We start from the raw sequence: 12,961 nt of genomic DNA, 5'->3' as shown, positions 1-12,961 counted from the left end.
AATAAACAGTATCTTAATAGCAATACTTTGGGCCAGATAGAGAAGGGTTATACGGGCGTGGTATTTAATTGTTATGTCCAAGAAAAATAGTTTTAGTGGTAATTTTTAGGCTCAGCCTTGAATACATCGAGTATTGCCAAGTATTCGTATAGTCGCACTCGGCTGTGCTAATTCTATGTATATCTACCACTTAACCTCTCTTGGTGGCCTGATGCGACATCAACCCTGTAATTCAGAATCCTAACGCTTATCCCAAGTCTTGTATCACCACTCACAGCCTTGCAATTGGCGCTCTCTGCAACCTTCAGCATCCTGTCCCTGCGAAATCATCTCATAGTGCCTCATCAGGCTGTGAAAGCTAGCTGGTGGAATGATGCTACATGAGCCTCACTCAAATTTGAGCGGAGACACCCGCAGGCTGAATTCACCTGGGTGAGCCTACCCATTGGCGAGTTTCTTCGCAACATGCGACACCGTGTCTGGAATCCTCCTTTGCCAATCCATCTTCTTCCCTCCGCTCTGGCGTCCTATTTTTCTCTCTTTACCTTTACCTGACGACGAGGAAGGGCTCCAGGCACACCCATTGATGCTCATGGGATCACGCTTCAGCGAGGCCACAGGGCCTGAAGTTTTACCAGAAGTTGATGCTTCCGAAAATGGCACCGCCGCACCTGAGCCTTTTCGTGGATACGATGGCTTAGAGGTGGTAACTGACAACTTATCCGACTCACGAGTCAAGACAAAGGCGGAGAAGGAGGCTGCAATGGCAATTGAAGGCACCATGCCTCAGAAAAACTCAAGAAGAAGAAGGATAATATGGATTGCAATCGCGGCGGTGGTTCTGGTGGTGGTGGTAGTGGCAGCGATAGTTGGCGGTGTTCTCGGGTCGCGGCATCATCACAACTCCGCAACATCTTCGACTCCTTCGCCATCGTCGCCGAACTCCATCGCCTCCAACTCAAGTATCGCAGTGACAGGCTGGTGGGAAACCACCAACCAGTACAACATCCGCTTATTCTACCAAGGAAACGATGAACAATTACGCATGATAAGCTACAGCTCCAACGATGACAAATGGTCAACGGTAGCAACGTATCATACCGACCCGCCACCTAGGATGGGTACGCCACTTGCAGCAAGCTGTTACAATTCCACATTTTACTTCAAAGATGAAGTGAATTCTACAAGTGTAAGTCTTGCTTCCCTCTCTCGTGCCGCTATATCTATCTAATCCTCTAATCTTTATCACTTAGAATTATACCCAAATCGATATATTTTACCAGGGAAAGGAGGGCTTTCTAAACAATTGGGCAATCCAAGAGGAAGTGGCCCCCGTGCGGACAACTACCGATACAAAAGGGACCCTCGCCGCGATAGGCCTAAGAGCAGGCATGAACACGAGGCTTGCAGCACAATGGCCTAGTCTTATCTTTCAAAATGGAGTTAATGGAATAGAAGAAGCCTATTACTCGATACACAAATACTGGACTCACAACATCTTGAACCTGTCAGCCGTAAATCATTCAGCACTGGCAGAAGTCCCTTGGTGGGGATCGAGAACCGGAAGCACCAATTTCATCTATCAACTAGGTGACCGGAGGCTTTATGCGGAATGGAGGCAAAATGCCAGTATAGATGCATCTCTAGGTGAGAGTTATGAAAAAGTTTCTGGCGCTCTATTTGTATTTAACGGAGACTTACAGATGCACCGCCTAACATCACCATCCCGCCCCAAGCAGCCATTGGGGCATTTGCTATCCCTAAGACTGCTGGAGTGATACACAGCCTTATGAGTTTCTATATTCTATGGCAAAATGATACTGTTCTCCAAATGACCAAAAATGACGACAACAACGGGTGGCAAACTTCATCAGCACCAGACGCTCTTGGAAGTCCCGACGAAGGAACAGATATAACATGCCTTACCGCAACCGATTATGTTTGGACCCCTATACAATCCAAATACGATATGGCCCGCTGTTACTACATGGTAGATGGAAAAGTTAGAGAGGTGAAGTATGATGGGTCGACTTGGTCCGTTGTTGGATATGTGCCTTTGGATTAATACTACATTCATAATTTCCTTTATTTCTCACTCAGACCATTAGAGGAGCTAGTCATTATATAGACTAGACGAACTATGCGATCTTTAGCAATTGACTAAGTAAATACAAAGACAAAAAACAAAAAACATACAACAGTTGGTGTTCGCCAATGATCACCCATTTGACTTCTAAGTTGCTAATTAACGGCTCGCCTATAGAAGAGTAGACAGAAAATATGACAAAAAGAAGCACATGAAAGAACATGAAAGAATATAAGTCTAAAACTTTTGCCCAACCGGATTCATGAACCAACCGTTCGCAGTTCTAAGAATAACGGCAAGCGCTCTTGAAAGTCAATATGAGTTAAGTGGTTATTGTATCCAAGACATTATTGAGACCTTTTTCTTCAAGTTCCCAAAGTTAGAGCGCAATATAAGGGACTGGAGTTGGATATCAAGCGGACTCACTCAAACTAGCGTTCTTGCAATGCTAGAGGATTCGGTATATTCTAGGCGTTTTACAGCCGTCTGTTTCAAGTCAATAGCCTGCTTTGGATGGCACTTGTTAGATAGAACTTGCGCAAATGGCTCGTGAGTGGCCAAATAACTGTTACAATAATTTATAAAGCTCGCGCTGGCGACCTCGTAGAGGGCGTACGGGTTTGAAGCCTCACATCTCTTGAAGGGCCTAGTGAAGAAAGAAGCTGATTATGGATCTAAGACCCTTGCTGCCAATCCCAAGTAAGTTGTAATTGAAAACGTCGTCCCTAGTGGATGATCTTATGGAGAGTTGATTCATGCCGAGCAAGTAGAACTATTCGTAACAAAATTTTGGAATGTCGTAGATTATTATTAATCCTTGTTGTTTCCGTGTTGAGTACTTTGTAAGTGGTTCATGACCTCTTCGCCCCACGTTACATTGGACCCGCGGGACCTGATGTTTTTTAGGATTTCATGGTCGTACTCGGTTTTTAATCTACGAAAAGCTTGAATCCGGTGTACAAAGGATTCCGTGGGATCTGCTGTCAATGGAATCTGAATGGCGTCAACGGCAATCTCTACCATTTGCAGATGAAATGGCTTATTACTGGATGCCCGGTCTCGTTGAGGTATTTGTTGGTCCCAGAATAGTTGGCGGAACAAAAGTTCTGCAGGTTTATCGTGCGGGGTCTTGGAGAAAGCATTGGATGAGGCCTACTCTGACAGAAATCTAGGCCTTTTGATTTAGTATTTTCTGTGCTCTTGTTTAGGAGATGTGAGCGGCTGATGGTTGGTAGATGAAAAATACACATACACACACTTACGGTGTATAAACTCCGAATTGGTAGACTGGGTGGCGCAGTGATCAGCACACTACCAGTCTATAGAGATTTAGCCCTGCTGACCGATTGTTAACAAATTAGTGAAGCAAATTTCGGCCTGCATGAGACAACGCAGTTGCTGCTGTTGATATCTTTACAATTGGGTTTAATTGGAGATTCTTATCAATGACCACACGGCAATTTTTAGCTAATGTGTCTACAGCGCCCCATTATTAATGTTATTGATATATTATATTGGTTTGGAGGCAACATTGATCCTCAAGTATCATATGAAGACAGGCGGTCAAAAAATGGATCCTTCCGCGGCAGAGTCAGTCTATTTGAGAATGCTATTATGTATGACTACCTACTAGTATGTAGTAAAAATGTATGTTCTAGGCGAGAAGTCGGCAGAAATCAGTTTAATGAGGCCATTGTTCCCCCACTGGGCAATGAGATAGATGATTCACGCCACCTTAAATAATAGTACATACTGCTTAAAAAGGTATAACCCCCGCCGATATGAGTAGAGAGTCTATGTTAACATCGCATCTTGTACCTTCGCCAATAGTCTATGCTACTATTGAATCTTGTACCTTCGCCAATAGTCTATGCTACTATTGAATCTTGTACCTCCATCAATAGTCTAGGCTGACAGCGTATCTCGTATCTCGTATCTCGTATTTCCGCTAATATGAGTAATCTACGCCTACTGTTAACGAATTTCTTAGTTTAGCAGGTTGAAGAAAACGAAACTAATAGTATTAGTTTCTCATTAATAAATTAGTCACCAAAGACGAAAAATACGAGGAATGAAATGAAATAGTTACTAATTCGTTTTCAAACCAGCTTCTGTAATAATATAATGTATAATAAATTTTTTAATAAATATGTACTATTAGACTTTTTAATAATCTTCATAATTTTATTAAAAAATTATATGTAAATTTGAAAAAAAGAAAAGATTAGTTACCCAAAACTAACGTTTACAGCCCTGATTTATGCTAACATCGTATCTCGTACCTGCTTTAAGGGAGCCATTAGTAACTGGAAATAGCAATCTTATATGGCCTTACGCCTAAGCTAGCCTAGTTCAATAACAAAATAGTGGACTGAATAGCACAAGAAACTCGCTACTATTATTTGCCATAATTTAGGCAAATAAAAATGTGATTAGTGTCAGCAAACTAATATACTGTAAATGGAATACCTTGTCCGAAATTAGCGGCGCTAGTTATAATATAATCAGCGAGTTAGTGGAGATACATACGCGGGTTCTTGTACCACAAGGTAGTAGTTTTTGAAGAAGTGGAAAAGCCGTTAACACAGGGCGTGCACTGGCTCCCCGTGGACTTGAATCCTACGGGAGCCACATCCCAGATCAAGACTAAAGCTATGGAGAACCGATGCTGCGGCGGCAGGACTCCGATTCTTGCGTCTACTTATGGTTGGTTATATCAAATTTTCCTAGCTGAGCTTTGCAACTCAACTACACAAACAGCTTCCCATAGCTAATTTCAGAAGCAGAACTCGTAACGAGTGCCCACTACTGTAGTCGTATAGGTACTTACATGTAGTTATGCCAATAGAAACAAAAGAAAAAAGAGAAAAGCTTCTCACTATGCTCCGAGACGAAGTTTTCCCGGATAGAATTTCACATAGTCAGCTGTTTGGATACAAATTCATTTTCATATCCGAACGTTCTCCGAAGCCATCATATTGTCATGTACCATCTTCCACCTAGTCTTACATCAGCTCGAGCCGTCTATTTGTAACAAGCCAAGACCTAGCTACCAATAACTGCCGTGCTTTTGTGAATCCTTGCATTTCCCCGCCTGGAGATCGAGTGTAGGCAAGGATGATGCCATCAACGGATAGTAGCACCTCGTCCGTCGGGACAAGCCGTTTTGGCCCAACCAATGATATCCGTCCACCAAAGACCGCGGCATACGAATAAAATAGAATAAGAGAAAGCGTATGCAGCAGAACCACGCTGTTTGGCTGCGCAAACGCAAGCGTCCGCGTCAAACCTTTTGCCTTTTGTTAAGCTAATCTCAGGCACTGACGGAGCTCCACTCAGACGACTAGTTATTTCAACACATTAGACCTTCGTTACTACAATTATGCCAGATTCCCATCTATATCCTATTTTCGTCCCATTTTGATATACGGGCATCTGGTGATCAAGCAATGGCTTCTAAAGATGATGACTGGTCGGAGATTTCGGATCCAAAAACTCGGAAACGACTACAGAACCGTTTAGCCCAGAGGAATTACCGTACACTTATTTGCACTTTGCATGCCCTTGAAAAGGATCTGACTGATCTATAACTAGGAAAAAACCTTAGAACGCGAATAGAGGAGCTAGAGCGCCAGCTAGCTGAACGATCCACTGCAGATACCCAACGCAGAATGTCGAACCAGCCGTTGACCTCTCCAGTATCGATGATATCTAGCGATATCTCTGCCTTGTCGCACATGGACTATATGATGTTAGCCCAGGCATCGTGCCACGGCTTACAGCCGTTACTTCCGTCGCATTCAAACAATTCGGTACAACAGAATCCGTTGGTGATCTCTAATGGTAAATTAGATAGTAATCTCGCATCAAGTATTAAATCCCCCTTGAGTACCCAAGTGTAATTGATTAGTATTAATTATATAAACAGGTCGTGCGGACGGGAAAAGCAAAAGTCCAGAGGCATTAGCCGAAGCTACACTGCACCAGAGTAATGGATCGGATAGCCGCAGTTCGAATATTATGTGTGATTTGGAATGGGACTCGAAATATGTCTTTTCAGATGCCAGCGTTTCATCCAACGTAGAGTCCATTAGTGCTGACTCGCGCATGCCAGAGCTCCTCGAGTCGGACACTGAATCTCCGAAAGACCTGAAGGAGTACAGTATAAAGCATGTCGAATCTGGAATGAAGCAGCCTGACGAGAATACATCACTCACTGAACGACTAGAATACCTCATCGAGGTCGTGCATCGCTTGGCGTTTGATGGCATAGAGAGCGTGATGTCCAAGTACTACATCTCAGACTTTCGTCCCTTTCCTCGACTCGCCAGCCTACAGCGCCTAAGTCGGAACCGGAAGCTACCTGCAATCCTATCAGACTTGAGAGCGAGCGCGACGTCTTGGTCTGAATGGGAGGCACAGGGGTATAAGGGCGAGATTGTACGGTCTGCCGAGAGCATACTAGCAGCTGAGAGGAAGAAGCTGGTAACCCCCTTCATGCTCCAGCAATTCCTGGAAAATTACGAGAAACATGATCTACCGGAGAACAGCAAAGGGGAAGAGCCGAATTCAGGGTTGCTTATTGCTACTCTCCAGCGAGAGGTCAAGTGCCTTGGAAAACGTATAGGCGGAGGCATGTGCGCTGACTTGAGATTTTAGGCACCATACTTATGGACGCTAGTTTCCTCGCTAACGACAGAAAATGGATATGCAGAAACTCAGGAAGATGAGCAGCAAGCACTCGCCCTAATGATGATACTGTGCTGCTCGGGAAGTACCTCGCGGGGAAAGCTCTTTGCTATGTTAAAGCAATGCCTTGATGAGGACTAAGCCACAGATTCTGTTTGGGCGTGAGGGGATTTACCTTATGGCCGATGGCCATGGCTTCACACGAAATCTCTCTTTTAGATTGATGGATGTAGGCAAAAAGCCTTGAAAATTTGTAATCTATTTTTCATACGCACACAAGTAATACGTACCTACAAGTAGACCTAAGCCAGCATTAATATTTGGACTGCCCGTGCACGGTGCGGTCTCAAAAAGGAAACCACAGGTACCTAGTAGCCGAAAGAGAAAGGCTGGCACTGGAAGAATATTGCGTTACCTAATTCGTAATTTTCGTGCCAAGTTGTGCCATTCAAGTACTTTTGTTTGGTATAAAAATACTTCGATAGATTGGATAGACACCCATATTCGCCGAAGGAACTCCGTAGGCTGCATATAACAAGTCAAATAGCAACCATAGTTAGGGTATTGTACCAAATCCTTTGGCGTTTGAGGCTTTCTATTTCAAATTAAAAGAGATTTGTCCTTGTATCCAAGCGGGTACATCTACCGTGACATTCAAAGCGCAACAGCCTGAGCAAATTGCGGAAATTATATCAACGCCGTCGCTGTCACTAAATTAGTTCATCCAAATAATACGGCGATGTGTAGAGTAGAGTATGAACTCACTGCTAGATAGCCGTTGATTCGTGCGAGACAATGGGTCATTATGCACTGTAATATATGCCGCGACATACCTATAATCACCATGTGCAAAAGACAGACAAATACATGTATATAGGGTAGCCATAGTGCGGCGAGTTTATCGCTACCTACATGTAGGTACTGTAGTGAGTTATTTGCTATAGCCTAACAGATCATTTTTGACTTCAAACCTCGCACAGAAGCAACAATATGTCTTGGTCTTAGTTCTACTGGATTGCATGAAGAATAATACGACATGGGAGCGAGCCCTTTTGCCAATCTTTTGGAGCTTGTTATACCCTAGAAGTGCATTCCAAGATGCATTAATTTTCCGCAGCAATCGAGCCTATCTTCAAAATTAGCCTACATGTAGGTAGTTTTCTATTTTCAGAAAGCTATAATCGGATAGACTACGGGCACTATACCTGAAGCTGTTCATTTGTCTATACTCATTTTGTTAGTTAGTTCACGTGGGTTTTTGTGACTTGAAGGATCATTAGCTCAAAGCCAAATGTCCCCACCACGCTACTATACTCGCGAGTAGCTATTACAAAACATCGAGGTTAGTTATGCAGCCCAGATTAGCTTCTAAAGAATAGCCACTTATGCTATATTCTGACCGACATTTAGGGGAGATATTCTAGTGTAGTATCTAAATACAGAGCATCTTTCTTTTTCTCTACATTACACGGCGTAGTAATATGGCTGCACATCATTGGGTTCCTTGATCTCAACCCTGATGCTTGCTGAAATGGACGAGAAGGGGTCGGAGCTGCCATAGATGAAAGATTCTCATATCCTTAGACCATTCTGAGCTGGATTCGTCAAGAGAAATGTCAAAGTGGAATAGTATTTTTGCAATAAGCAGCTGGATTTCTGCCAACGCAATGCTATAGGTAATCGTCTTAAGTCAATGGATAGGACTCTAGAGTAAAGATTGTGCAATGTCGAGGTCTTGACCTACCTTTTCCCTGCACAGGCTCTTGGACCAAGCTGAAATGGGTGGAACGCTTGAGGTTGGTCAGATGAGAACCGAGGGTCATCTGTCCATCGTTCCGGAAGGAAAGACTCGGGGTCTTTGAAAAACTCCGCATGATGGTTGACGCAATAGGGTGGCGCTCCTACTCTGGCCTTGTTATACAGTTAGTTTCTAGGTATGCCTACTGATAGAGGAGAGATTTTAGATCTTACCCCTTCAGGCACCAGGGTACCCGAGATAGCAACACCACCTTCAGGGACGACTCTAGACTGCGTTGTTGGAGCCGCAGGGTTGAGACGCATTGACTCATGAACAACACCGGACAGGTACTTCATCCCGCCAATTGAGGTGAATGTGATGTCCTCGTCATGCTTGCAAGTTTTTCGCACTTCCTCGGTGGCTTTGCGAAGAGTGTCAGGATTCTTGAGTAAGTGATATATTGTGAACGATGCTGTTGTTGATACGTTCTCACTACCGGCAATCATCAGCGTACCGTAAGTGGAACGAATTTCAGCCATGCTCATATGGGTCGTTGCTTCGTCGTATGGGAGTATGTAACTCATAAAATCGCGAGAATTTGAAGCCTTGTCTTCCTTGAGCTGCATTCTCGCATCGACACTATCCCGAGTAAAAGCTGCATGCTTGATTTGCTGGTCCATCAAATCCTTTGGGAAGAAAAGTTTCAAGAACGGGATGATATGCGGGAACTGTCGCGCCGCGTTGAAATACGTGATGAGGCGCATCGTGCTTCCGAACAGGCCGTCGAGCCATGGATGCGGTTGTTCGCTTTCTACGTTGCCAAGCTTTTTTCCAAAGATCAGATCTGCAACAATGTCAAAATACAGCAAAGCAGGCCACTTCACCATATCTTGTGCCTCCTCGCTGCCGCACTTGGCCCGAAGCTTCTCTATAAGCTCATCGACATGTGCCATAACCATTGGTTCCTGCCCCCGAAACGCTCGTGTCGAGAAGCCTGGATTCAATCGTTCGCGAAACCTTGCATGTTCCGCCGGATCAAAGCTCGTTATGATGTTGTATGCACCTTCGCTACCCGGTGACATAACGTACGGATCTTTGGTGAGCAACTTCCTCTTGGGCCGAATCTGGTAGATATCTCTCCAGGCGTTTGCATCACGAAAGGAAAGCATGTATGGCAGAACCCGAACCACATCGCCGTGCTTGTCGTGTAATTCCGAGAATACAAAAGGCAGACGGCCGTTGAGTTGGTACCACACATATGGAATCGGCGTTGCGCCCCACCAGAACGGACCAGGGAAACGGGCCAGTGGGTGAAAGTAGGCATTGTATACAACTAAGAAAAGCAAATAGCAGACGTACTGTAGACATTAGAATTAGAACCGATTCAATACAATTCTAGCTTCACGTACGGATGTTAAAAGAATGCAGAAAGGGGCTATGAGCCGCTCAGCAGTAAGCTTGACTGTCTGAAACTGTTCCATGACCAAGATTCTGCTTTGCTACCGATGGGTGGCATATATTACGCAAAACAAGAACCACAGAAGTAAAGACGTCGTCTTTTAATTACAATGGTTAAAAGTTTGGAATGCAGTAGGGGGCTTATGTTTAAGGCATGGGGAGCTGAAGTCAAATTTGCGAAATTTGCCGCTGCGCGCCGCAATACATAGCACTAATACTACCCGAAAAGGCACTGGGCTTGTTCCAAGAGCTTGAGTTTAGAGGGCTGATTTCTAGGATCACTGTTCGGCTTTGGAGATGAGGGTGTGGATATTCGTTTGCCGTCTAACTGCGGCATAGTCAGATTCGGGTCATCCATACAACCAATCAACGAGTGCTGGTCAGACAGCTTCACCATTACTCAGATCCAAGGCGCCTGACATTATGAACTAAACGACAACATTTCTTTTGTAATTCAATAAGTATGCCCTGATAATGAGACGATAATCGCACCATTGAACGGCAGACACTCAACATGGCGGAGAAAACAGTATATTTGATCACAGGCGCAAATCGAGGTATGATCCGGTGCACCTTGTCATACTGGGCGGCCGCTAACACAATCTCACAGGACTTGGTTTTGCACTTGTTGCAGCCCTCCTCTTGCGACCAAATCACATCGTCATCGCCTCCACCCGTCATCTTACAATCCCAGTCGAGCTTGAGGCGCTTTCACGAAATCCGACATCTTCGATCGTACATGTAACTGCCACTCAAGAGCCATGGTCCCCTGAGACTCTGGATAATGATGGGTCAAAATTGGGCACTGCAAAGTTAAAATCTGCATTGTCACAATCCCACCAAACCATCGATCACATTGATGTAGTAATCGCAAATGCTGGTACCTTGGGCGCTCGAGAGTCTATTCTCGAGACAAAACGAGAGAATCTATTCGAATGCCTTCAAGTCAATGCGCTCGCGCCCCTGCAGCTTCTGCAAACAAGCTGGCCATTACTACAGCGTGCTGAAACGCCTAAGTTTGTCCTGATTGGAAGCATAGCTGGCAGTGTCTCTGGGATTGATGAGACGGGGCGGTGGTCAAACGCCGTCTATGGTGCAAGCAAGGCGGCAGGCGCTTATTTGATAAGAAAGGCTGGAAAAGAGCTGGAGGGACAGCTTTCAGTGTGTGTGATACATCCTGGGTAAGTGAACGTCTTCGAAAATGATGTGATGATGCCTCACTGATTTCCATGTTCGATTTAGATGGGTGCAAAGTGAGACTGGAAACAAGAGGGCTGTTGCCCAAGGACTAGACAAAGCGCCGGTGACTTTGGAGGCATCGACGGAAGGAATTCTCGAGGAGATAGCACAGATGGCCCCAGGCAAAGATGCTGGATTTCGCACCTTTGATCATGGTACTATAGCATGGTAGATATATTAATCTATATATTTATTGACCAAGACTTTGAGCCGAGAACCTCCTCCACTACTCCCTTTACACGATCGACTATCAAATCGACATCTTCCACAGTAATGTTGTAAGGCGGCGTGATCGTAATGTGATCGCCAACAACGGTATCCGCCGTGCCCATACCGGCGTTGAGCGTAATGTTCCATGGCTCCTTTAATCCTGCTGACTTTATGCGACCTGCAACGCGTTCTTTTAGAAGAAACGGCTCTTTTGTCTCACGATCGCTCACAAATTCCACTGCCCACATGAGTCCTCGGCCTCTGACATTACCAACATGTGGATGATCACACAGAGCTGCCCTCAGCCCTCTTCCTAAGCGATCTCCGGTAATTTGAATATTCTGGAGGAGATTGTCTCGCTTAATGATACGCTGGACGGCTAACGCGGCGGCACAAGCTACAGCATGAGAGCTATATGTGTGCCCGTGATTAAAGAAGCCAGAACCGGCTTGGATAGCATCGACAATTCTGTGGTTCATAAGGAGCATAGAAATGGGAGCATACCCCGCCGCAAGGCCCTTGGCGACAGTTTGGATATCAGGATACACGTCTTCCTGCTCCCATGCGTGCATTGAACCAGTTCGGCCCATACCACAGAAAACTTCATCAAGGATTAGGAGCGCCGAATATTTATCGCATATCTCTCTAACTGCCTTAAAATATCCCGACGGTGCGGTGAGACAACCCATGGACTCAACATCATGTCAGAATGAACATCCAAAATAATCATTTGCTCAGGTACGGGGATACTTACGGTACCAGATACGGTTTCCGCGACAAATGCGCAGACTCTGTTGGGTCCAATGCGCTCGAACTCTTCATTCAGCTCCAATGTAAGTCTGTCGACGTATTGGGCCTCTGTCTCACCGGGATACATTCCCCGATAGAGGTTAGGCATTGAAACAAAAGAAACGTTGTCATTCAACATGATGGGTTCAAACGGTTTCTGCACAGCTGCTTTCGCTGTCAGTGCCAAAGAGCTTAGAGTGGTGCCATGAAAGGCGCCTTTCCGTGCAATGAAATGCACCCTCTGCGTCTCTCCCTTATCAACAAAATATTGTCTCGCCAGCTTCAAACCTGCCTCGACAGCCTCAGAGCCTGTCCCGACATTAGACCACTATTTCCATTTTTTATAAAACGAAGATGGCTGGCACTGTACGCACCTGAACACATAATGGTAGCTCTAGCCATGACTCCGTGAGTTGAATCCACAATCTCTCTGGCCAGGTCTTCGGCTGCTTGATTGGCGAATGTCAAACTGTGGCAATAGGACAGCCGATCCATTTGAGCGACAACGGCATCTCGTACTTCAGTGTTGCCATGACCGATGCAAGCGACGCCAGGCCCCCCACTTGCATCCAGAATCCTTGAACCATTTTCTAGAACTATATAGCTGCCTTTTGCAGAAATGACTTTGGGGTTTGGCGTGGAGATGTTGGGATGAAGCAGTTTGCTGCTAGTTGATGGTTTGGTGCCATTTTGCCGAACAGGCTGGAATATGGAGGCCATTGAGTACGGAATTTGGAAGTATGGTGTGATTG

At 45.1% G+C, this 12,961-nt stretch overlaps 5 protein-coding genes across 5 annotated transcripts; 3 read left to right on the top strand and 2 right to left on the bottom strand.

The window, feature by feature from the left end:
- The first annotated feature begins 202 nt into the window (after window positions 1-202).
- On the top strand, window positions 203-2,194 carry GGI43DRAFT_404450 (uncharacterized protein). The gene is made up of 3 exons (XM_083205929.1): window positions 203-1,189; window positions 1,254-1,647; window positions 1,704-2,194. Exons 1-3 carry the CDS (start codon window positions 587-589, stop codon window positions 2,063-2,065), a joined length of 1,359 nt encoding a protein of 452 aa, XP_083060965.1. The 5' UTR covers window positions 203-586; the 3' UTR covers window positions 2,066-2,194.
- Window positions 2,195-4,876: 2,682 nt separating this feature from the next.
- GGI43DRAFT_404443 (bZIP transcription factor) lies at window positions 4,877-7,083 on the top strand. The gene is made up of 4 exons (XM_083205928.1): window positions 4,877-5,623; window positions 5,681-5,956; window positions 6,015-6,688; window positions 6,746-7,083. Exons 1-4 carry the CDS (start codon window positions 5,536-5,538, stop codon window positions 6,914-6,916), a joined length of 1,209 nt encoding a protein of 402 aa, XP_083060964.1. The 5' UTR covers window positions 4,877-5,535; the 3' UTR covers window positions 6,917-7,083.
- A 1,079-nt stretch (window positions 7,084-8,162) lies between these two features.
- On the bottom strand, window positions 8,163-10,181 carry GGI43DRAFT_433965 (cytochrome P450). Its single transcript, XM_083209827.1, has 4 exons — window positions 9,923-10,181; window positions 8,747-9,871; window positions 8,520-8,686; window positions 8,163-8,445 (listed from the first exon to the last, which is right to left on the bottom strand). The coding sequence occupies exons 1-4, from the start codon at window positions 9,992-9,994 to the stop codon at window positions 8,286-8,288; spliced, it is 1,524 nt and encodes a 507-aa protein (XP_083060963.1). The 5' UTR covers window positions 9,995-10,181; the 3' UTR covers window positions 8,163-8,285.
- A 158-nt stretch (window positions 10,182-10,339) lies between these two features.
- On the top strand, window positions 10,340-11,411 carry GGI43DRAFT_404440 (uncharacterized protein). The gene is made up of 3 exons (XM_083205927.1): window positions 10,340-10,528; window positions 10,582-11,152; window positions 11,214-11,411. Exons 1-3 carry the CDS (start codon window positions 10,486-10,488, stop codon window positions 11,380-11,382), a joined length of 783 nt encoding a protein of 260 aa, XP_083060962.1. The 5' UTR covers window positions 10,340-10,485; the 3' UTR covers window positions 11,383-11,411.
- GGI43DRAFT_422745 (aminotransferase, class III) lies at window positions 11,393-12,929 on the bottom strand (the record flags this gene model as incomplete). Its single annotated transcript, XM_083208149.1, has 3 exons — window positions 11,393-12,112; window positions 12,175-12,518; window positions 12,584-12,929. The coding sequence occupies 3 exons, from the start codon at window positions 12,927-12,929 to the stop codon at window positions 11,393-11,395; spliced, it is 1,410 nt and encodes a 469-aa protein (XP_083060961.1).
- Window positions 12,930-12,961: the final 32 nt, after the last annotated feature.

This window comes from Trichoderma evansii (assembly GCF_050947405.1).
Source record: "Trichoderma evansii strain SZMC 28006 chromosome Unknown GGI43scaffold_9, whole genome shotgun sequence".
NCBI lineage: Eukaryota > Fungi > Ascomycota > Sordariomycetes > Hypocreales > Hypocreaceae > Trichoderma > Trichoderma evansii.
This window is presented reverse-complemented; position numbering and strand designations above follow the sequence as displayed.

What these genes read in the sequence shown, in the direction of transcription:
- GGI43DRAFT_404450 (XM_083205929.1), top strand. Translation starts at nt 587, where the DNA reads ATGCTCATGGGATCACGCTTCAGCGAGGCCACAGGGCCTGAAGTTTTA. An exon ending in ATGAAGTGAATTCTACAAGT is followed by an intron (nt 1,190 to 1,253) that starts GTAAGTCTTGCT and finishes TTTATCACTTAG; the next exon opens with AATTATACCCAAATCGATAT. An exon ending in CAGTATAGATGCATCTCTAG is followed by an intron (nt 1,648 to 1,703) that starts GTGAGAGTTATG and finishes GGAGACTTACAG; the next exon opens with ATGCACCGCCTAACATCACC.
- GGI43DRAFT_404443 (XM_083205928.1), top strand. Translation starts at nt 5,536, where the DNA reads ATGGCTTCTAAAGATGATGACTGGTCGGAGATTTCGGATCCAAAAACT. An exon ending in AGATAGTAATCTCGCATCAA is followed by an intron (nt 5,957 to 6,014) that starts GTATTAAATCCC and finishes TTATATAAACAG; the next exon opens with GTCGTGCGGACGGGAAAAGC. An exon ending in TTGCTACTCTCCAGCGAGAG is followed by an intron (nt 6,689 to 6,745) that starts GTCAAGTGCCTT and finishes TTGAGATTTTAG; the next exon opens with GCACCATACTTATGGACGCT.
- GGI43DRAFT_433965 (XM_083209827.1), bottom strand. Translation starts at nt 9,994, where the DNA reads ATGGAACAGTTTCAGACAGTCAAGCTTACTGCTGAGCGGCTCATAGCC. An exon ending in GTACCCTGGTGCCTGAAGGG is followed by an intron (nt 8,687 to 8,746) that starts GTAAGATCTAAA and finishes CTGTATAACAAG; the next exon opens with GCCAGAGTAGGAGCGCCACC. An exon ending in AGAGCCTGTGCAGGGAAAAG is followed by an intron (nt 8,446 to 8,519) that starts GTAGGTCAAGAC and finishes GATTACCTATAG; the next exon opens with CATTGCGTTGGCAGAAATCC.
- GGI43DRAFT_404440 (XM_083205927.1), top strand. Translation starts at nt 10,486, where the DNA reads ATGGCGGAGAAAACAGTATATTTGATCACAGGCGCAAATCGAG. An exon ending in GATCACAGGCGCAAATCGAG is followed by an intron (nt 10,529 to 10,581) that starts GTATGATCCGGT and finishes ACAATCTCACAG; the next exon opens with GACTTGGTTTTGCACTTGTT. An exon ending in GTGTGTGTGATACATCCTGG is followed by an intron (nt 11,153 to 11,213) that starts GTAAGTGAACGT and finishes TGTTCGATTTAG; the next exon opens with ATGGGTGCAAAGTGAGACTG.